Source organism: Pezoporus occidentalis, unplaced genomic scaffold, assembly GCF_034315485.1.
Source record: "Pezoporus occidentalis ecotype Australia unplaced genomic scaffold, CSIRO_AGI_Poc_V1 ctg9, whole genome shotgun sequence".
Lineage (NCBI taxonomy): Eukaryota > Metazoa > Chordata > Aves > Psittaciformes > Psittacidae > Pezoporus > Pezoporus occidentalis.
In genome coordinates, this window is record NW_026916262.1 from 8,272,033 (window position 1) to 8,296,060 (window position 24,028).

Genomic DNA, 24,028 nt, shown 5'->3' on the forward strand with positions numbered 1-24,028 from the left:
CACGATGGGGAGAACAGCATAATGCTATTGTTAGTAGTAGTAGTAGTAGTAGTACTAGTAGTAGTATTACATAACTAATGTATAACTAACTCCTAATGCTTATGGGTTTCATCCACAAAGTAGCAGAGAGAAGGTTTATGCTACACAAAAACAAAACATCGTTTAAATTCCTAGCTCAAGGGCATTCTGTAAAACAACATACTTCAGCTCATATAAAGGCACTGTGAAACTAAAAATTTAATTAAGAGAAGAAAAAGTGGAATCTTTTTTTAGCCCACAGATTATGCATTTCAGGCTCGGCTTCCTAGAATATATGTCAATTTTTCCATTAGACTGCCACAGGTTTTTAATGAAATTATTCAGAAAATAAGGAGTGGAACCAGAAATGCACTCCTGTAGCTGGATATCCAGAATACTGCTTCCAAAGAATCATTTTTTTTCCATCTGCACCCGGGAGTTTTACAAGCTAATGCTTATCTTGCAGGCTGTACATCTGAGTCCTAACTGAGTACAGTACCTAACTGAGGTAAAGTAACATAACATTCATATTCTGATTTATTCTGATATATTCTGATTAATTTACATTCTAAACATATATGCTGATATGTATGACTGCAAAAAGTGCTGTATAGCTGAACTTGTTCTGTGACACAATCATTTACCCACAGTTCATTTTCATAGTCTGGCTTCTGACTGGCAAATACAGAGCAGATCTAGATTCCTACCACATCTTACACAACCAGAGGCTTAAAGGAGCTTTCACAACTTCCTCTAGTTCTCATCAATGTGTTTTAAAATATCCAAGTTTGCAATATTGAAGGATTTGAAATAAGGTAAGTGGTAAAGGAAGAAAGATCATTTGTCAAGAGATATGCAAAGTAAGCAGAACTGTAAATGTCTTTTCCAAGTCACAGGCATGTATCACTGTTATTTTCAGATATTTTTATATTGAAATTATAACTTTATTTAAAAACCATCTCCGGCACCATCCAACTGCAAATTGTGCGACCTTAGAAATTAATGCTGTTACTGAAAAATGGCACTTTAGCTTTAGTTCCGTAAAGAACTCATGTCCGGGGAATGCACAAACTGCTATACTTACTATGAGATGGATGTGGTAAATTGTGTTATTGTACTGCATTGAATAAAAGCTGGTTGTTAGCCCCAAAATCTCAAAATCAAAACCTCACTAGCCGCACCATCCAAGATTAAGATTATCTTGTTTTAGCCCTTCAGTGATACTCTCACTGATACCCAGTGAGTGATGAAGAATCCCCACATGCTAAACACAAAAGAAACAAAGAAGGGAAGGAGTATGGAATAAGGAAGTTGGTCACCATTGAACCACCTGCCAAAGAGGTTGGATCTGGGAGGGAAAAGTAAGTCTGGAAGTCGTACAGGTTTGCAGAAAATTGAAGTGGCTCAAAAACTGGCAGTCAAAACTTATAGACAATCTTAATCTCCACATTCTCTTTACTTCTAAAGTGACAGAAATGCCTTCCCTTTGACCCTGCCATTGCAAATATGTTATTTGATGATTCAAACATAAAACTTGCCTATTACAGAAAATCCTTGCACGTGGACTTGCTAGAAGGAGTCCAGAGAAGGACCATGAGGATGATTGGAGTTCCTCTCCTATAAGGAAAAGCTGAGAGAGTTGGGGTTGTTCAGCCTGGAGAAGAGAAGGCTCCAGGAGACCTTATTAACAGTCTTCCAACACCTAAAGGGGGCGTAAAAGAAATCTGGAGAGGGACTTTTTACACAGGAATGTAGTGACAGAACAAGGGGGAATAGCTTTAAACTGACAGGGGGAGATTTAAGTGCAGTAAATAGAAAAAGAAAGGGTTGTGTCAAAGAGAAGAGAAGACAAAGCAGCAAAACAGTGGAGCACCATTCATTCTGGGTAACAATAGAGGCATGATATTAAAGCCTTCTGGACTGCACTATGTTTAACTTTCCACTGTTTGATTGCATGACTCATCTCAAGTTATGGCAATTAAAAGGGTAAGGAAATTATTTTTTGTCCACCCTTAAGCAATATACGTATTCTCAAGTTTTTTTCCCTTCAGATGTGCTAAGTAAAGACTTCAGGAAATTTGAACTTTACATTTTAAATCCCTGTCTCCTCCCCAGCTTCTTTCATTGCAGTTCTGGAAACTCCACACTTCCTTGCCAGGAAAGCATGATGCCTCAGTACACCACCACTGAGCTCCTAGCCACTGCACCGGATGGACGGGAACCTAACTGGCAGCACCATGTGGCGCAATCCTTTCAGTTCAGGGTGGTTGAATGCATGAGCTCATATCAGGGCTAAATGTACCCGGACTTAGTGGGGCAGAGGGAGGGAAGACAAGCAAGAAGAAAATGTGTGAGTTGTAATAGGTTTATGTTCACCTTTGTTCCCTGTGAGGGAGCACAGCACATCAACGAATATAACTTGTGATCAGATTTTAAGGCAGTAATGCTATTACCTTACCTCTGGGTTTAATTCTTTCTTAACATCCTATTACAAAGAATCCAGCTAAAGCTGTGAAATATAAACTGCATGCATAATCTTCAGTTTCTAAGCAAAATTATTTTACTTAGGTATATATATATATATAAATATATATATTTAGGAAAATACACTGAATTATCTCAAAAAAAGGCAACAACACTAGCATGGTGTGCTGCTTGACTTCAGTCTTCCCACTAGAGTGATGACATATTCTTTGAGATCTGCAAAATCAGTAGCTATTTATTCTACACAGATTTCTTACTGATGTATTTCTGATGCAATGATCTTACTGTAACTTAAAAGGCTACCATAGCTCAGTAGCCCTTCAGAAGGCAGATGTGTACGTGTTGATCTCCTCCAACAGCCTCCCATTGCAGCCTCCCTTTTCCTTGGATAAAAACTGAATAAACAATTCACCAGTGCAAACAAAACACCCACCTAACAAACCATATAAAGCATATCACTTTGTTACATTTGTCTTCTAGCTCTTTCACTTATGTGTGGTTGAATTTAAATAATCTTGCAAATATTAACTACTGTGTACAGTGTTCATTACCTGTAGTCTCAGTAGAAGCACTGCAAACAAAGGATGACCAGGTATTTATGCTGACTTCCAAATGTATGAAATACATCTACCTTTTCTGTACAGCTACAGTTGTACAGTTTCAGTATCTTTATCTACCAACTGGCCTGAATCTTATCTGGTTTGTGTTGTTTTGTTTTTTTTTTTCTCACTAGAGCAGCTTAAAAATTTTTCCTGTTATCTTTAAGCTATTGGCAACACATATATACTATTTAAAATTTTGCTTACCAGTGTGTAACTCTTCAAATCTTATCACTTAGATTCTTTGCCACTTATTTTCAGTCTTTCCAGCCTTTAGTTTTTATCACTGTACCTAGATCCTATTTTAATTAGGAAGGCTTCTTGCCCAGACATTAATATATGAACTCTAACAAGGTTCAGCACAGTATTTCCAATGACCTACCCTGCATGTGATTAAGCCTGACAAATAAAACTATTTGACTGCTGCACTATCTGATTTCAACAGATCCTTATACAAATACTCTTGTGAGATAGGTATTTCTTAAGCCAAAAAGCTAGCCAGCTTCACTACTTTCTTTCTCAGCTGCCTGGAAAAGAGAGGTTTCATATATGCTGTCCTGTGTGATGAAGGTATCAAATAATGATTTGTCTCTTTCATTTGGCAGCTCTCTTAAATTTCACAGAACACCACAATATTTCCTTTCATGTTACTGGCAACTATTAATAGTATCAGTGTAAACAGTACTGAAATAATAAAAATGTATGCTATACAAATATCATCTGAAAGCCCAGTTTTCTGGATGATGGGTGACTCAATTACATTTACAATAAATTAGCACAATTAAATTCATAAGGCCCATAATCAAGGTTAATAATTAAACCACAACAACAAATCTATAATATTCTTCAGAAATTATGCTAACAAACAGAAAATAAAATGTTATGCTTTCAGATTTTTGACAGCAGGTCATTTACTCTGCAAGGTCTCCATCAGTAGACTTGTGTCAGCCAGACTCTAGCAAATAATTTCTCATCCTCTTGCAACTTAATGAAATATCTCTCAACAGAGAGAAATTCTAGTATTCCGCAAGTAACCAGTCCAGCTCAGACCGTGCTGGGGCCATTTCAGTTGTTGTTGATTCCTGGGGTACTGAAGTGAACAGAGACAGCAGGATTAAAGCATGAGCTATACCAGCGAGTTCCTCCAGCCTGGAGGAGGCTGTGCTGAGGCTTCTCCAGCTAAAAATGAAAACCAGAGAAGCCTCTGACCAAGCACTGCTGGTGGAGGCCAGCACAAAAGGGCTTCCTAGCTCCAGTGGGACACTGGCATTCCCTGCTCCTTCCTGCTCTGGAAGAATTTGGACCTGCAGACCCAAGAGAAAACTATACAGTTATGTAATTTGTGTCTCTGGGACCAAGGTAGGTGTTTATTTTGAACAGAAAGCTACAATACTAAAAAAGGAGGACAGGTTTAATGTAATCCTGTGGCGGCCTCATCCCTGGAAATGTTCAAGGCCAGGCTGGACAGGGCTTTGAGCAACCTGGTCTAGTGGAAGGCGTCACTGCCCATGACAGGGGGTTGGAAATAGATGATGGTCCCTTCCAACCCAATCCATTCCCTGATTCTACTCAAGATATGTACACATTAACTACTGAGTTTGCCCGCTTTATGGCTTTCTTCTGAATCACAAATAGGTGATTTTAAAACAAAGTGACTTCAACACAAGGAGATTCACGCCGCAGAGCAGCAGCACCACGCGTGGTGTGCCAGGGACGCCACAGCAGCACCAGGACCCCGGCCTTCCCGCGGCCGCACAGCTTCTTCCCAGCCGTGCGGTGGTTACCACGGGCGCCGTCTCCCGTCCGCATCGGACGGCTGCCGGCCGCGGCACGCCGCAGCGAGCTGAACCCGCTCCCCTCCGCCTCCATCCGCCCCGCGGCTCTCCCTGCCCGTGTCCCGCCCTGACGGGGCCGCACCGCCCCGACAACGCCGGCAGCGGAGGAGACCGGAGGGTAAAGGACAAGCCGCGGACCTCGCCCCGCCACGGACGGGCCCCGCAGCAACGCTGCGCCGCCCCTTTGCTGTCGGGAGGAAAAACCGCCTCCGGGCCGGCGGCCTGTACCACCACAATGGGGGGGGGCATAACGATGGGAGACGGCTGGTCCTTCAGCTCCCGACGGCACCGTCTTGCGCTGCACGGCTGCCCCGGTGACTGAAAGCAGCCGCCTGCCCAGTGCGGCTGGCAGCGCTTCCAGCCCCGGCCCTGTCCCGATCTTCCGCCCGTCCCGGTCCCCCCTTCCTGGGCGGGTGGTTCCATCCGGGCGAGGCCAGACTGTCAGGGGCAAGTGCCAGCCGAAGATGGCGTTTCCCGGGCAGCCGGCACCCGGCGGCGGTTTCTACCAGGGCGGGGTGAGCGGCGGCTGGTGGCGGGGCTGGCAGTGCTCGGGCTCGAGGCCGCCACGGCGGAACAGCTTGCCTGGGGCTGGGCAGCCCGTTCAATGCGCGCGGCCGAGGGGGGAACCCGAGCTCCCCTCCGGGCTGTCCTGAGAGGTGCCCGGTATAGCTGAGCAACCTGATGTAGTTGAGGATGTCCCTGGGGGGGGGGGGGGGGACGGGACACGACGCATCTCTGGATCTCTGGTCCCGCGGCGCAGGCAGGGATGGCTTCAGGGGCTCACCGGGGCTGTTTAAGTTAGATTCTTAAGTACAAATACTGTTGTTCCTTAATTCAGTTAATCAAATCATTGATTGAAAGTCAATTTTCTTCTTGATTTTTAAAGTATGGAGGAGCTCCAGGAGGACCAGCATTCCCTGAACAAGCTCAGGATCCTTTGTATGGTTATTTTGCTGCAGTAGCAGGGCAGGTAAACTTATAAAATGTTATTTATTTCTTGGAATTTTTTTTTTCCTGGGGAATGATTTCTGTGTTAGCTTTTGGCAAGGGGAATCCTTATTATTTGCAGTGAGGAAAACTTGTTTCAAGTTGTTTGGGTTTGTTGTTTTTTTTAACCAACAGAATGGTTTTACTTAGCCTATCTGCTACATAGAGCTGTATAGCTTGACCATATAGCTATATACACAAGAACTACAGAGTTTAAGTAATGCTGTTAGTTTCTGCATACAGTGTGTCTGTGTGTGTAAATGCAGACATAGATACACATACATCTATGTATATAAGCACTGTATTTCCTGTGTAAGTATATACAGGGCCTATATAGTTATATGAAATGTTGTAACTGAATTGTGGCTCAGCTCGGGGTTGGGTAATGCTACCAGCTTCAGGAGAAGGAAGCAGGAAACAATGGGAAGTATGAGCTGTGGAGATGGCCTGGCTAAGAGCAGGAAATGCTAATAAGAAAGAGATCATGGCATGATCTTAATAGACTCACAAATGGAAAAGCAGTCTGGAGTTGTACCAGTATCTGGGTTTGCTGGGAGGATGGAGTGGTTATTCTTTTAGAGGAAAAGGCATTCGCAGCTTTGATATAGGTCTTTCTTTTTTCCTCCCTGTCATTCTGCACTCCATTTTTAATTTATTTCCTATATTTTTGTGGCATATATTTGTTTTGTATGATTATGGATGTTACTAGAAATAAGTAGTTCTTGAGCTGTAGTTTAGATGCAAAGAGGTGCATTGAGATAAGCTCTGTCTTGGTTGTCCATATATATAGCTATTTATTGCTCCCTTCTAGGGGGTGTGAAAATCTAAAACTCTGCTCCTAGATCTGTTATCCACAGGTAGGTAACCACAACATGGAAATTTGAATTCAGCAGTATTAGCTGATGTTTAAATTCCCAGTTTAAAGAGTATAATTTGGGTTTTGTTCTGTACGTTATTCTTTTGATTTAGTAATGCATCTTACAGTATATATATTACTTCTCTAACATAGCTTATGAAAATATGTAGACCATGTATTTTTGTAGCACAGGAGAACACTGGAATGACCTATGTGTAGTGAGGCAGGCCTCTCAGATAAGGTGGAGCCCAGGCTAAATTCTGCTAAACATGCTGGCCATTTACTTGCCAGATGAGATGCCTCTGCACCTGGATGTGTGACAGGACTCAGCAGTGGAGCAAGTGACTGGCGCTGGAAAAATGAGTAAGCTGCTAGTGTAAAGAGAAAGGGAGGTAACAGCAAACAGAATGCAGTAATGTGGAGAAGAGATGGCAGGAGCTTGACCTCAGCAAAGCATAGACCATCCCCAGGCTTCTCCAGTGAGGGAGGATTACTGAAAGCTGGAGAACCAGTGAGCTAATGGGTATGATCAAGTTTCATTTAATACTTAAGTTAGTACTCTTAAATACTTTCTATTTGTAGAAATCATTCATTATTGAAATAAGCTGGATAGCTTTTGAAATGTTATCCTTGGAATTGTAAGAGTCAGTTTCAGAGACCTGTGACTGTGCAGAAGTAAAAATACTGTAAGAAGAAAGTGAAATAGAACAGGTAAATTATCAGCTGATAATTATGCACATCTGTAAAAAGCCACATCTTGCAGTTTTTCGTAAGTTCTTACTGTGGAATTAGTAAAGGTTTTGGTTATGGTTTGTTGCTCTGTGTTGGTTTTATGCTCTCTCTGAGCTTTCTTTGAAGTAATTTACAACAGAGATCTTGTCTTCATTTCCTCTGTTTACAGAAGAAAGAAGCATTGTTTTAAATCTTCATTTGAGTCTGTCTTTGTAGGAAGTAATAGAAGCAATAATTTTCATTTTTCTGTTCTCAAAACCCCTGTGCCTTGTCCAGTTTAACTGCTTATGTTCTACTTTAAAAAAAAAGAAAAAAAAAGGGCCAAGCATCTTTTCTTATAATAGTAATCATGATTACAAATCCTGCTTCTCTTCCTGCCTCTCCTAAAGATCCTGCCTTTGTTTCAGAAGGCACAAGGAGTTTGAAGAGATTTGCTGCTTAATATGCATGGGTGTTTCAATTCTCTTTTTTTTTTTATTTTTGCGTGAAAGTAAAATTTTAAATACATTTATATTGTTAGGCTGATGGAGTAGATTTGAATCAATTTTGGAATTTGTTGCCACTAATTTTACATAGAATCAAATCATTATTGCTCTTTTTTTCAGACCTTGTCAAATATAATTTAACATATTAACTACTACTTGTCCTATAAGCAGCGATACTTCATTTCAGAAAGTTACCTGGGTGTGCCATTCCTGCTGTGCCAATTAGTAGCATGTCCTGGTTATTAAAAAAAATGAAGATAGAAAGTGCTTACTGGATTTAAAACATTATGAAGATGCCGAGGCAAATAAATTTCTTTTGAATATAAAGCAACTCTCTTCTCACTATTTAATGCTTTACAAAAGTGACATCATATTTTAGATCTACAGATACACCATTCCATACTTGAATGAGTCAGATTATCTTGAACTCTGTATGAACTGAACTTCATGTTGTGTGCTTGAGGAATGTGACCTATTAATTCCAGCTCCACTTTTGACAGCTCACTGCTTTCCATGAGTTGGCAGTTGTTTTCTCTACGTGTGTCTGAGCAGGATCTGTTGGCAGTGAGTCATTTTCCAAACCGTGCAGATAGGTACCTTTCCTGTGTTTGTTTGGTTTTTCTTTCAAAGTTCTTTGCTTTCTGCTTTTGTTCTGCTAACAACTGCTATTCACCAAAAAACAGGGAGTTTTAGATTTGTAAGTCTTAGGGCTGTCTTGAGAAGAGTGTCTGTATGATCTGGGTTCCTGGTTTCCTACTGTAGCAGTGAGATCATAAATGTGTAATCTAAGGTGACTACAATATCCACTAAGTTAAAATTAGCACTTTAAGGAAAGCTGTCTTTCTGTTCAAAATCGTGTGCCTTGGTTTCTGTGCAGCTGGCTCTCAACTATATGCTACTAATATTTGAGGTAGATTTGTTGCTTTGGGATTATTTTTAAAGTTCACTTTGTACTGCATCACTAGATAGGAAAACTAATGCATATTGCAAAAGTATCAACTAAAGAAACATTGTTACAGGTAATGGGTTATAAAAGGCAGTTTCTGTCCTATAGCAAACAGGTAGTCAGTTGGTTTTTGAAAGGGTAACTACCTGCCACTGAAAAGGGAGTGGGTACTGGGAATAAGCAGCCTGGGAGAGGGGATTAAAACAATAGCTGATACATCTTCTTTTATCAAAAGGATGGACAAATAGATGCTGATGAGCTACAGAGATGTCTCACCCAATCAGGGATTGCAGGAGCCTATAAACGTAAGTTAATGATTTAAATTAAAAAAAAACCAACCCTAAAGCATACCATTTCTTCTGCCATCTGCTAGAAAACACTTGTAGTTGTGCTTTCTGTAGAATTTTGGGGCTTTTATTATTTGCATGGTAAACGGGCTTGCTTTCCATATGGAAATGTAAATTCTCTGCATTTAGTTCTATACATGTAGGACTTTCCTTCTCAGCCTCCTTATTTTTCCTCCCCAGTGCTGGGCTGTGAAGTTGGGGAAGCATTTTGTTTTGTTCTTTAAAAGACAGCCATTTCTTAAAAAGGTGTTTTGCTTTGCTCAATATCAAAGCTCAGCTCAAAAACAAGAATTTCTGTAGCATGACTCCTCTGTCAGGATACCTCATGTTCAATTTAGAAAGTGGAGCTTCTATGAGTAAAACTGGCTTGCTCAAGCAGTGTCTATAGTCAAATAGAAATGGCTGAAACCTAAAACCTTTATGGATTGAGATAAGAGCATATTAATTTTAAATATAAAGTGAATTGCCTCTAGGTTGTCTGCTGTCAGTTTTTCTAACAAGTATTCATGAAAAACTCTTATTTGGATCAAAATATGGTATGAGTGTCCAGTGGAAGCAATTAGATAATGTTCTATACATTATATTAGCAGCATATAATAAAAAGCAATTAAAAATTTTATGTTTAGATAAAGTTGAAAATAATTCTTTTAAGGTAATTTATTTTTTTCCTTGTTCTAATTTAAATAGCTTTCAACTTAGAGACTTGCAGACTCATGATTTCGATGCTGGATGTATCCTTTACTATGAAATGTAAAAATTTTTGCATTATGTAAGCAAAGGCGAGAGGGTGCCAAAAATTTGGGAAATGCTTTATTGTTCCCATTCAGGCCTTACTTGATAAGTATTGTGATCTTTATGATTAGGGAGCTACAAAATTCCATTCTTATATGTTTACAAGGATGAAATAATAATAAAGGAGGCTCTCAGTGGCTGATATTCTTAAAACAAGCGGTATCCCTCTAAGCCTAGGGACTGGTCTGGCAGCCCAGAATAGTTTTGTGCAGACTAGTTCCTCGTGTCAAGTTGGACAACATTCCAATCCCTGCTAATGAATAAGCATTTATACTACCTAGCCTGAATATAATCTAAGCCCCCCTAAAGGAAGCGCCTGGAATGAATCAGGTGTCAGTATCTAATGGGATGGTGTATGGCATTCAGCAGTAGGACCTATGGAAGACTGGCATACACAGTACAAGGCTAGAATCTTTGGAGTGTTTTTTAGTCAAAACTTAAGTTGCCATGTTCAAATGTTTTGCTGTTTATAAAGAGCAGAAGTGAAACTGGAAGGGCTGTTAGCTCACCTTCAACAAATGTTGCAGAATGCAAGAGACTTTTTCATTTGGCATCTATTTTTATTTCAGTTATGTATTTCATTTGTAACAATAATACTGTGGCAGGTAACAATAATATTGTGGCAGGTAAAAGAAAAGTGTGTGAAGTAAGTTAAAATCATAAAGAGCAAATAATTTTATCAGGTTTCAGTGGGAAGAAGCAGGGAGAGCAAGTTCTCTGACCTTCGGGTTTGGTCGGTAGTTTTATCTCTGTGCTGTGGGTTGCTGTAGTTAGTTTTCCACCAGAAAAAATGAAGTAAAACATTGTTAATATTGAGCTCCAAGAAAAAAAAATAAGTACAAGATGATAAAAAATACAAATTGCCATTCAAAAGGGGTTTTTAGATTATTTTTTTTTTTTAAGTTAAGAAACATTTTCCTTATCTTTGGAATCAGAGGGATATGTCTGGCACACTGGGATTTAATGAGTTTAAAGAACTTTGGGCTGTGATCAGCGGCTGGAAGCAACACTTTGTAAGTTTTGACAACGATAGAAGTGGTACAGTGGATCGCCAAGAATTGGAGAAAGCCTTGATGACCATGGGTAAGTTTTGAAATGTTCTTGTCTCAGATGCTGATTTAGAGCACTTCCCAGTACCTCTTACCATCCTGCAATAACTGACACATATTTCCAATTAAAAATGTGTTGGATTCTATTAACCTGTCTTCTCAAAGTAGACTTTTTATTCTCAAATAGGATTCAGACTGAGCCCACAGGCAGTGACCGCGATCACAAGGCGATACAGCACTCATGGCAAGATTACATTTGATGATTACGTTGCCTGCTGTGTGAAACTCAGAGCTCTCACTGGTATGCTGGATTACAGCCTCGTTACTGTCATCCCCATAATACATTTTTATTTAATCTGATTACTCACTTAACTGAAGTTCAACTTTTAACTTTTACATAGCACAAAATAGGTTTCTTTCAATAGAATTTACAGGCAAAACTGGAACAATTACAGATTATGATGTTTTAATTTCCAACTGAAAAATGGATTTAAAACTAATGCAGGGTTTATTCCAGAGATTGGAAGAGTTATGATATAAAAATTGGGCAACTATTTATTAACAGAACATGAAGGATTGTATATGATAAATATGACAATTAAGTACAGGAGATTAAGTCTTGGAATGAATTGTAGTGTTCTTCGTGAGTTCTCATTTATGTGACTTGGGAATTCTATGAAAGTACTAAAAAAAAAAGTAACTGTAATTATTCTTATCTGATTTCTATTGTAATTTTTCAGAATGCTTTAGAAGAAGGGATATATCTCAGCAGGGCTTTGTGAACTTCCAGTATGATGATGTAAGTGAACTTTAAAGAAGCAGTTACGATTACAGGGTAAAACTAAAGAAAAAGTTAAAACTGAAGAAAAGCAGTAATAATTTGAGTTTATTCATGTCTTCCCTATGCTTCTGGTGTTCCCTGAGAGCACAAAGGTTTTCAGTTTTCCTGAGTATTATCTCAGAAAGTTTTCACGTATTTTATAGAGTTCTGTAATATGTTGTGCATTTTTGCCTGGACTTCCTACCAGAGTGGCTCAAGAAGATCTGAGAAGCTACATCACTCACTCACATGAATTCCTCATATCATTTTCTGGGATATTTTTTTCTTTCTTTGTTTCAAAGCTTGGTAGGCTTTTTTCCCTAGAAAAGATTGGGGAGGTGAGAGTGGCCAAGACACAAAGCCAGTCTTGGCTTCCCATCTGCATCTGTGCAGGAAAAGGATAACACTAGGTTCAAGTGTTCCTGGGGGTTTTATTGTTATTGTTGAGGAGCTCCTTTGGTTTAATTGTTAGCTAATTTTCATATTTAGTTTCAAAGCTTTGTTGTTCATGGGCTGAATTTGTTTACAGAAAAGAGCAGTGACAATGGGTAGTTTAGGAGAAAAAATGAAAACTTGTTCTCTACCATACATCTAATAAGTGATTGTTCTTTTTTCAGTTCATACAGTGTGTTATGAGCATCTAAATCAAAAGGAAGCAAGCCATGGATGATCGTGATTAACATTCCAGTTTGTGTTTTGCTTTGCCAAATCTTCCAATGATTGTGTATCTCAGTAATGGAGATCACATATTTTTATGCAGGTATCACTTTGGTTGGTTTTTTTTCAGTTTTTACAGTGAATATGTAATCTTCATGTAATACTGTCTTTAACTTCTAACTGTAACTATTAAAGATGTTTTTATTCTCATAAACTTGCAATTCACTGCGTATAGCTCAAATTATGCAGATAGTAAGATTTTCTTGTGTTTACTTTTTTCCTGCGATGCACTAAAACCAGTTCCTGGAGTGCAGCTTGCCTTTTTCTGTCTTAAACAGTATCATGTGTATGGCATAAGATGATAAATATTCTTCTCTCTTTGACAGCGTAAGACAGGTGTACGAACTGAAAGAGCTTTTGGAATGGTTATTTTAGGCTGGTCTGTTAGAACATCGGTAAGATTAAGTTGCTTATTTTGACAGCTAGCTATCTTCAGGATGAAGTCTGTGACAACATGTGCTGAACACAAGACTACCTGATAGAACTTCTCATTAGCAGGTGTGCGACAAAGCACAGCAGAGAACTCTCCTGGCAGTGTGCTCTTGCATAGGAGGCTTTTGCTCCAGTAAGGTTCTCGCTCCGTTTGTGTCACTATATAAACCACTTTTAAACATACAAAAACTATGCTGTGTCAGTTTATACCTTAACTTTCCCTTGATCAATGAACTTCTAAGGTGCCAGGCTTCAGTATATGTAAATTAATGTTTCTGTCTCCTGCACTTCAAATCCTAACAAGCAGGCTTCTTGCCTTGGGATGCCAACTAATACATAGGGCCCAAAACTCACTTTTGAAAAATTCTTGCTAGGTGACTGTTTCAGATCATGGCAGCGGCCACCAGTGCTGTAGAATTCACATGAAAGCAGATACAAAAAGACAAGACTTCTTTGACTGAGAATTTTCAGGGAAGAAAATAAGGGTGTTTGGTGAGGATTTTTGGTTGTATTTTTGGGGGTATGGGGAGTTTTTTCCTGAGGGAAGATTGACACAGCATGGTAAGAGGGAGCAGCACAACTGCATGGAGGTAGTTCAGACTTTTTTCCAGTTAAATAAGTTAATGAAACTTTGTTAATTTGGGTCACTTTTGCATACCACAGCGGAGTGATAGATGTTCTTTTGCTAGTCTTGCAGATGGAAAGAATGCCAGAAGAATGTTAAAAGGAGTATATTTCTTATATTACTGGTTTAGAGCGCTTCTGAGGAGGATCTTTTGCCCTAAGGCATTCCTTAAGCATGTAAGCAAAGCTATACATATATGCATACATATAGATACGTATGTGTAGATGTCACTGGACAAACAACAGAAGTGATTGTCAGAGCAGAAATCTTGACTAAAGATACTATTTTGTACCCTAACTAGCTAGTATTACTGTAAAATCCAGATCTCTAGTTCCCAGGCTCTAAATGCCAAGCATGCTGGTCTCACCTAAAGAAGCAACTGGTATATATACTACTTGGATTTTCTTATAGTTTTATTTCAGAAGCTAGTTCTCTTTATGCCTTCAAAAAATTGTTTTAAAGGCATAGATGTGAATGTACTTCCACATTCTGATAATTGTACGTTGTCCTGTTGCACATAAGGTTGGGAATGGAATGCTGCACAAAGCATTTCTAACACAATAACCAAAATCCATAAAGGTTTGTCTGAGTGAGCATCAGTTCTGCTGCAGTTCAAAACTTAAACAGCTGGCAAGGTTAGTAAGAGTACGAAGCAAAGGCTGTTCTTCCTGTAGGGTTTTGATTAGACCATTTTGCATAAACACAGTATTCACCCTTACACTGCTAACTTTGCCCTAAAAATTATGAGACAACTTTACCAAAATGCTCCTTGACCACACAACTTTCATCTTACACTTTCGCTTAATTGTGTTGCTAGTCCAGTACTAGGTTTATCTGGAATGGAGTTAATTTTCTTTACATTAGCCCATGGGCTGCCGTAGTTTAGATGTGTGACTAAACCAGCACAGACAGCACAGCAGGGGTTCAGCTGTGCAATGCTTGCACAGCATCAAGGTCTCAGTTTCTCATTTTATGACGATGAGTAGGCTGAAGGTGGGCAAGAGGCTGGGAGGGAACACGGTGGGGAGAGCTGACCTGACTGACCAAAGGGATATTCCACACCATGTAAAGTTGTGCTCAGCGCTAAACTTTGGGCAGGGGTAGGTCTCTCCAAAGCAGCTGTTGCATGAGGACTGGTTGTGCATTACTCTGGGGGGTGGGAGGTGGTGAGTGAGTGTCTTTGCACGGCTTACACACACACACACAATTTTTCATTCATTTATTAAGCTGATTTGCTTTGGTCTGCACTTTTTTGCTTTTGCTCCTCCAAATCTTCAGCCAGCACAGGCCTGAAACTGCTAATGACAGGAAACATCAGACAATAATGAATACAACATCCTTGTAAAGAAGTGTAACTTATTAAATGATCAGAGACCTCACAGAAGTTCCACACTCCTATACAGATATAAAGTTATGCAATAAATTATGAGACTTACTGGTGAAATAATACATGCGAGTAAAATTAGCTTATTTTGCATAATCTGAGGGTGGTTTTGGGGGTAGGATTACTTCTTGATTTTTTATACTGAGAGGTGTAACAGGTGGCTGGAGCAGTGAAGGAGGAGGACCAATAACACTCAGACTCAAGTCTTTCTCAGTTTTACTTCCTCAGGCTGAATTACTGTTTTGGCAGCAGCCAACTACTTGGCAGTGAATTGCTGCAAGAACAACAGCGTGAACCAACAGGCTTTCTTTGGGAATCTTCTTGTAAACACAAAACCAAGAAAAGCGGAAGCCAAATTGCTGCAAACCCAGGAATGAATCCTAGGTTACCTGAGAAAGAATCGCTTTTTATTTGCCATAAGCATTTAAAAAAATCCGTGGTATTGTCTTTGATAGAATAAATCATTTAGATGTAAACTAAGATAATAAATACTTTTGCTAAGGAGTGATGACAGAATTTGCTATCATCTAGCTAAACAAAAAAAGCTTCCCCATTAAGACTAGATTCTGTGGACAATTAGAATATGCTACTTACCCACTTTAGGGAAACAGTTAACTTTGAACAAAGGGTTTCTTTTTCCCACAGGGCACACTAGGAAGGACGCTTACACGATACTGTGTGGTGTGATTGCTCCTGACCTTTGTGCAAACTGGGTGTAGTTTACAATATTCTTTCTAGGTTGCCCTCAGACATGCAAACCTGAGGAACAGTAACTGTAGATTTGCCTTGAGACCATCAGGACCATAAGTCAAAGACTGAGAAGCTCACAGGATCATTTTAAACCCTGGAATGTGAAAAATAACATCCGTATTCTGTTATTAGACAGTAGTTTGGGGTTTTTTTGTTGTTCTTTTGTTTGTTTGTTTCCATGCATGCAGCATCTTTTTTCTTTTTACAGAGACCTGTAAAGTAGGAAGTGCTAAAATGTAAGGATTTAATGAGAACAAAGTACACACAACAGTCTTTGTCATTGAAAGTCACTTTACTGATGTTACAGTATGTCAGTAACATTGAAAACCACAGGCATTTGTATTAAATACTCTCATGGAAGTAGATACTGTGATGCTGTTATTAGAAGTGAGCAGGAATTTAGAACCCCAAATTATAATTATTTGATTTTATAAAAAGCGACATTTTGGTTAGCTACATGAAAGCCAGATTCATTCACTTCAACAGCCCAATGCCTGTGATGTTTTATGACAGAACTATCACACTCAAAGCTAGAAAGTTGTAAATTGCAATGCTTCATTTTGGTATTTGTCAAAATCTTATGTTTCTACTACATCAGGTATGATTTTTTTAAGGATTTTTAACAAGCAAAGACAACAATATGATGTAGGGTGGTTGTTTTTGCCAATAGTAGCCAGCCCCAGTGGTGAAACGAGATTCTCATCACCTCTGTCAGTGTTTTACCAATCAGGGCTAGTTCGAGTGAAGAAATAGTTCTGTTTTTCATTCCTTTTTACAGCAACGCCCAAGTTAAACATCAGCACAAAATGAAGCTGGCAGAGGCAATGGGTATATACTGCCCCAAAAGCTTTGCTGAAAGAACTGCTTGTATTGTGTTTTCTCCAGCAGATTAAAAATTCTGCAATGCTTTGCTACTTTGAAAAAAATATTCCGCATTTATGCAACAATAAAAATAAGTACTGTATTCTATATAAAACACCACCTATTTTCATATATATTTATCCTTAAGGAAAGAAAAATCAGGTTATATATTCACAGTTTGAGTATGTTCTGGACTGTATCTCCAAGCATAAAATACACAGGATCTCTACACAGGCAGTGAGCAGGAGTCCTTGTACCAATAATTGAAAGCAATCAGCAACTGCTGTTCTACAGAGCCTTAACAACAACGCATGATTAGCTGCTCGCACCACTAGATGTACAAGGTCAGCCAGGCCTACACACAGAATTTCTAATGTGATTGTAAAAATAGACTCTCCATGCCAAAATTAGAATATATAAGGTCTTAAGGCCTCGTGTTAAGACTGTTTTTTTAACCAAAACTTTATTTGTTTATTCAGAGGAATACAGAAACAGTAAAGAAAAAAAGCAAAAGCTTGTTGCTTTGACATTTTATGCTCTAGTAATTAAAAATAGTATAAGACAGACACCCATGCTTCTCCTTTAGAGAATGTGTTTTCTTTTTAACTGCTCTGTGCTTCTTTTCCCCAGTCTTCCTTACCGCACTCTGTGTTAATATTGCAATAATGATCTGTCTACATAGCAGTTCTTGAACAGTTCAAAGCTGGCTTAGCTGAAGTGATCTTGAAACGCATGTAAATGGGATGCTAGAGAGCTAAACCTGCCACAGCTGGCTAGGTGAGCCAGTTCTGAAGTTTCTCCAGTGTGAGCAAAGGACCACATTTCTGTGTTCTGCACTTATTTTTACTGCTTGTTTTGGTTGAGATAACATATGAATGTTGTCTGTAGTAGTGCTTCTCCAAGTAAACTTGTGGAATGACAAGATACTACATGTTGGGTGCATGAGTTACTGTTAAGAAAGCTGTAGTTGCCATCAGCATCCATACTTCCAGCACCAGAAATATTTTGCGTAAACTGACTTGGAAAATAGGTAAAAATAGGTGGCCAATAGAAACTATTACTTCCTCTCCTGTTTCTGATGAAACCACACTTAAAAGTGTCCTATCTATCTGTATTGCAGCTACAGCTACACAATCAGTTGCGCTCTTTCCTTGTTTCCTGCTCTAGTAGGGTAACAGGCACATGCACACACGAATGTTCCCTCACCAGGAAGTCACAGGATGACAAGCTGTACACATGTGCAGTTTATTCATATTGGTCTTCAGGAAATCTGCTCAAAGCCAAATCCCATATTGCTGATAAATGTCATTATGGTTTGGAAACCATGCAGATTGTGGGTCATCAGCTCAGCAGTCTGATGAATTCTGGGCAAAACAAAAAAAATGGCTTCAGAGGAGACCAGAATTCTCAAGTTCTAAAAAATGAGGCAAATAACCTCACATTGTGGTTGATAACAATAGCCCAAACAGTCTGCTAATGATACAGAAACTCCAAATAACTTACTTAGAGAAAGCAGCAGATGATCTTTAGACTTGGAGCAAGAGAAACAAGACACAGCGCAACTTACAGGTTCACAGACTGGGTGTTTAAAGAGGCTTAGCCTTCACCAGTGCTAAAGGGTGAGAAAGGCACAGGATGGCTGAGCCACAAAAAAGTTTTACCCCTTCTCGTGGTTGAAGCCCAGATGGCAACTAAGCAGCAGCACACATCGTTCACTCCCCCCTCTCCGACAGCGGGATGGGGGAGAGAACTGGAAAAGTGAAAATATTGTGGGTTGAGAGAAGAACAGTTTAATAGTTGAAATAAAATAACGATAATAGTAATATTAATAATATATTGTAATGAAAAGGGAAATAAGATAAAACATGTGAAAGACAAGTGATGCAAATGAAAACAATTGCTCACCACCAAACGACTGAAGCCCAGCCACTTAGCCAGCAGCAGCCTCCCCCTGCCAACCTTACCCCTTGTTTTATTGCTGAGCATAATGCCGTACGGTATGGCATATCCCTTCCGTCAGTTGGGATCAGCTGTCCCGGCTGTCTCCTCTCCCAACCTCTTGTGCACCCCCAGCCTACTTGCTGTTGGGGTAGGGTGAGAAGAAGAAAAGACCTTGACTCAGTAAGAACTAAAACATAGCAGTGTTTATCAACACTGTTATCAGCACAAATCCAAAAACTAACCCCATAGCCGCTACTATAAAGAAAAATTAACTCCACCTGAGCCAATACCAGCACACTAGTGCAAGCTGCACGAGACATGAGCTCCATCACCTTCACTGTAGTGAGAGTAAAAGATGTATTAACAGCACTGGAGCAATCTCATCCAGGAAATTGTGGGGAAAAGTGATTGATGACTGATTTAGCAGCTTTTTGATCTTAGCCAACTAACACAAGAGGCTGTTAGTGGTTGTCATTCATGGAAACGCTTTTCAGTAGGAGTGGAAAGAAGAGAACAGGAGCTTGCTGAGCTTTACCCTAGAGTGTGGTAATTTTTATACCATAGCTAGGTATGGCATTCAATGACAAAGCAAGCCCTAATTGCTAACTTGCTATCCTGGAAGATTATAGAGTCTCATCATTCCTTCATGTTACATCCTCTCCTATTTATTAATGAATTCATTAATGAAATTACTGAAATGTTGATCAGAATTTGTAGTATATGCATGCCTGTAATAGTGTACATACTCATTCTTAGCTCTGGTCTTGAAAGCTGTAGTCACATTGGTGTTGACAAGACCACTCAGTTCATCTACAACCAGCAACAGGAATTCAGGTTAGAGAACTTCAGTACACTAGCTACTGACACACTTCCTTTTTAATTTTAATTCAGGCTCAAAGGCGCATTTGTTCATTAGCACACTCAAAATTACCTAGTGAGTTCATCAGCTTAGCGGGTTCAACATCTCATCAGGAACTCTATAAACCATTTGGAAGTAGCTATCTTCAAAGTCAAGTCATGCTTATCAGGTAACTGGCAAGTAGTGACTTAAGTTCACAACTTAAGCAAAAGGTAGGCTGGATAAATTTAACAACTTCCTTAAAATTACTTACGTAAATGTAACAAAACTATGTGTAAATTATCAATCACAACCACTTCTGGTATATTGCCTGAATATATTCACCAAAAGTCTATCGTATAGATTAGTGAAGTTCTGGTTTCAACAAATACAGAATTAGCAAGTAAATTTTTACTTGTTAATCCGTGGCACCATTGTGCAGCATTTTTATTTCGATACAATCTCTATTTTCCACTCTCAATCAGTTAGGCATATTAATTTTATTTTAAATTATACAAGATTCTTCTCCCACATTGAAATACATAACACTAACGTAAGTACAGCTCGTCCTGCAGGTCCTATGCTCATATGGGCAATTATTTCCATTTGAGAAGATCTGGTAATGTTTCCAGTTCAACAGGCATCTACAGCATAGCTAGCAATAACTAGTTCATTTATTAAAATCAAAATGAAAACAAAGTAAAACCATGAGTCTCAGTGAGTCAAAGTGACTGAGCTATCTTATTGACAATACAAGTACTCTGATATTTTAGACTGGATGAGGTATTACGCGACAATTTCTATTGCTATTGCCAGTGTAACTAACTACAGTGGATAAAAATACTTGCAAACTTCAAGCTTATTAATCTGGCAGCTTTCCAACACACTAAGTTTTAGAAGTAGAAAACCATAGAATGTAAGCCAAAGACTTCTCTCTTCAACCTCCACTTTGTGGGCTTTGGAGTCCCACACAGCCCTGCCAGTTCAGGTTTTGTGCAACGACAAGGTCTCCAGGTTACCAACCTGATGCAAAATTCCCTGCAGAAGAATTCTGCAAGCACCCAAGTCCTGTGATGTTTGCACTCTAGACCATCAAAGTGAAAGTCAGTATTTAACTCAAACTCAGTGCTCATACCTAGACTTCCAGTCACTACATATCTACAAGTGTTAAACTGGCTGTTAGAGTTACATAACACAGCTGGATAATCATATGCTACAAAGGAATTATACCAAAACAAGAGAGAAGCTAAAGTACATACTACATTGCAAATACAGTCAGGAGAGCCACTTGTTTGCAAACCGGGAGGCTATGAACATTACACAAAAAGCCAGTATGTTATATCCAGTTCTGTCTGCCAAATCTTGCTGCTTCTGGATAAGGCAAAATGGAAAGGGAAGAGTAAACAGTGGTAAACATAAAGTATGTACAGAAATCTAACAGGATTATTCAAAATTACATGCCAGTTTGTATCCAAACAAAGTACCGTAAAAGGCACATGATGAAGAGACCAGTTACTAAAGATGGGATACTAACATAGGAGAGAAAATTGCTTCCAGGCGACAGAATAATACAACAGCTGTTGGCTTAGCATAATGTCCTACTGTGGGTGAACTCTTTGAAGGTCCTGCTCAAAAAGTCCAGTGGAATCAGTAAAAGACATACTGATTTCAAGCGATTGTGGCTCAGACCCTAATTTCATGAGCTTCATGCTACCAAATATCTTTAACCCAGTTACCTATGCTCAAAGTAAATCTTTGCAAAAAATATTCTTCAGTGCTGATGGATATTTACTCTTCACAACAGTGCAGAATCCTTTCCTAAAGCAATTACGAGTGACTGGCTCCTTCCAGATGGTCTGTCTGCATCCACCTGCGCTCACTCATACTTGTCTTTCCCCAAAATACTTACCAGAACCTGTCAACCGTGAAGGAAAATCATTTGAACACTAAGGCAAATATTTTGTCGTAGTCCAACGTACAGCCTAATCATAAAATATAGTGCTTCTAAAAATCTTACATACTTTACAGTTGCTGACATCTTTAAACATTTCTTAATTTAATCTTACATATATATGACTTTATTGAGAGACTTAAAAGTTAAAAAAATATATTAAAAGGCTGCAAGTGTTGGGTTCACTCATTAAAGGAAACACATGAAAGAGGTAGAAGATTCAGAAACACCCTCGATGTTCCCGTTACAGTAACATCTAATTGATCATACAGCTGTTGGGCAACGTATGTAATGGCACCACACAGAATTGGGTGTTTTGTTCTGCAGTGGTACTACCTGAAGCAAAGAATTAGTCAATTTTGGAAAGCTGGAGAATTATAAACAGATTTAATACGGTCCAGTTTCTTACTGACCGAAAATTCCCCATCAAAGGACATTTGTTTTACAACAACCTTTAGAGAAGTCTCTTTAGGGTGTTAGAAATCTAACCATCCACTTACACACAAGATTAACATCTCCATGGTAAAGGATTTTTTCCCCTCACCCCATTTTTTCAGGCTAAACTCACTTGCACTCAGTTTAATGCCCCCAAATTTGTCAAGGGGGTTCAGGGGCACCAAGCATAGCATTCAAGCACATGGTAAAGGCGATTCCAGTAACAAATAAAAGTTAAAAGACAGCAATGAAACTGGCTACTTGCCCAGCACTGTTATTATCTAGTGCAGTGAAATACTTTGCTTCTCATAAGCTACCCTTCACCATCTAAAACAGTGTCTGAAATGCTCTATCAAAAATACACAGTGACTCTCACCAGAAGGACTTCACATCACCACATCCTGAATTGACTACTTAGAAGTATTCCCAAAAGTCCAGTAAGTTTGGACTACACATTACTTAAAGATTCTGTCTCTGCTGTCTGCTGAATCAGCCTTGATTACACCTGTGAGACATACCCTGGTCATCTCAGTGAAACACGGATTTTGGGTGGGTCCTCTTATGATGGTTTAAAACAAAGTGCTGCTGTACTGGTTTCTGCAGTCTGCCATACAATTGAGATTGTCAAGACAGTATAAGATACTGAAAAGGTTTTGGTCAAACACCAGTTTCTGAGAGACACAGGTTTACATTTCTGTACTTTCTGTATTTCCAAAGATGTCTGCTTGTAATACTAGAAAATCTGAAGTGTGATGATGTTAGTCATGACTGTTTCTTTAGGCATTTGGCAAAATACACTTACGTATATAACAGCTATTTTTGACATTATCAAATGTTTACATATATACAATCTGTATACGGAGATTATAAACATGTAAAGTAAAAAACCCAGATATAATCCTTGTTTGTTTGACATTTGCATCAAATAGTTGCCCTTCAAAGCTTGAAATCCTGTCACAAAAAAAAAAAAAAATCCTATATTTCTTATTCCTGCATGCTAATTTCTACAACAGTATGTTGTTTATCCCTTACATGTGGAAAGTAAAGAACACAAGGTTCATGCATATGGCGTATAAGTTACATCAGCTGGGCCCTCCAGGGGGTGCGTTCCTGGCTCCACTGTGGTCTGACTCAGGACTGCAATAAACCAGAGATTAGGCGGGGCTGGCACACAGACTGCAGTTGGCATTCTAGGTAAGTGGATCTGTCATCCTGCGGAATAGCCTTGTCACATCCGGGCTATTATCCCGTGTTAATTGTTCTGATTTTGGTTGTTCATCAAATCCATAAAATAGCAGTCAACAAAAAAGAAAGAAATAAAAAATAAAAAGCGGCTTTTTTCCCTTCCAGATGAGAGGAGGTTCTCACTGTGATCACGGGCATCTCTGTTGAGCTTTCGAATTGACTGAAGAGCAGATGAATGTGCAATTACTCAGTGATGCTGAGTTTCTATAAAATTCCAAGTAAACAGTTCTGATGTCACCCCAGGAGTACGGTGCAGCTAAATGGACGTCTCCCATAGCTGGAAAGGAGGAAAAGGAATACAAACACACACTGAACACCAAGACAAACCAGGCTGTTACCCAAACACTGTGAGAAGCTTGTTTGGAGAACTGCATCTACATCACTTGGGTCACCAGGGCTATGCTCCCAGCCTCTGGTGGGTAACTGTTCAGACCACAAAGTCATTTCAGCATTTCAGCATGATTTGTAGTTAGCACAGTAAATGTCCACAGCTGGAGTGCAGAGTTTGAAGGAATCGTTGTAGCATCAAATTTGATGACAGCTTTTACCCTACAATTATGCTAACTAATATTAGTGTAGAGAGAATCTCTCACTCTCAGAGAGTTTTCCAAACAGGAATGGGGGCAGCAGCTTGCAGATTCCCTCAGCAGACTCTATTTTTCATTACAAAAAGGACAGAGCAGTGATGTGAATCTTGTCTGCATCAATATGAACCAAAGCTATCACAAGTAAAGGTCCTAAAGTAAATTTTAGGGATGGAGAGAGGGGGGAGTTGCTTATTCAAATATCTGCTGTATCTGAATTGGCACAAAGGAAGCAACAGCTAGTGCTGCCTTTCCACAGCAGCTGGAAATCTCTCTGTGTGGAGCATCGCTATCCATCGCATGTTCCAGTGGTTC

At 39.4% G+C, this 24,028-nt stretch overlaps 2 protein-coding genes across 14 annotated transcripts in view; one reads left to right on the top strand and one right to left on the bottom strand.

Annotated features, from left to right (window-relative positions):
- Positions 1-5,177: 5,177 nt before the first annotated feature.
- On the top strand, positions 5,178-12,821 carry SRI (sorcin). 2 transcript variants are annotated; one of them, XM_062605039.1, is made up of 8 exons: positions 5,178-5,451; positions 5,823-5,906; positions 9,178-9,247; positions 9,977-10,020; positions 11,017-11,164; positions 11,318-11,431; positions 11,871-11,929; positions 12,568-12,821. In XM_062605039.1, exons 1-8 carry the CDS (start codon positions 5,401-5,403, stop codon positions 12,592-12,594), a joined length of 597 nt encoding a protein of 198 aa, XP_062461023.1. In that variant the 5' UTR covers positions 5,178-5,400; the 3' UTR covers positions 12,595-12,821. The 2 variants fall into 2 exon arrangements, with proteins under 2 accessions (XP_062461023.1, XP_062461024.1); XM_062605040.1 differs by lacking the exon at positions 9,178-9,247 and having other exon boundaries at positions 5,436-5,451.
- Positions 12,822-19,979: 7,158 nt separating this feature from the next.
- The window catches only part of ADAM22 (ADAM metallopeptidase domain 22), a 131,213-nt gene continuing 127,164 nt past the window's right edge, over positions 19,980-24,028 (bottom strand). For all 12 annotated transcript variants that reach the window (XM_062605044.1, XM_062605041.1, XM_062605052.1 and 9 more), the window contains one exon: positions 19,980-23,406. In XM_062605044.1, coding sequence (XP_062461028.1) covers positions 23,386-23,406 — 21 coding nt within the window. In that variant the 3' untranslated portion in view covers positions 19,980-23,385. The remainder of the gene's footprint in view (positions 23,407-24,028) is intronic.

What these genes read in the sequence shown, in the direction of transcription:
- SRI (XM_062605039.1), top strand. Translation starts at nt 5,401, where the DNA reads ATGGCGTTTCCCGGGCAGCCGGCACCCGGCGGCGGTTTCTACCAGGGC. An exon ending in GATTGCAGGAGCCTATAAAC is followed by an intron (nt 9,248 to 9,976) that starts GTAAGTTAATGA and finishes TAATTTAAATAG; the next exon opens with CTTTCAACTTAGAGACTTGC. An exon ending in GAAAGCCTTGATGACCATGG is followed by an intron (nt 11,165 to 11,317) that starts GTAAGTTTTGAA and finishes ATTCTCAAATAG; the next exon opens with GATTCAGACTGAGCCCACAG.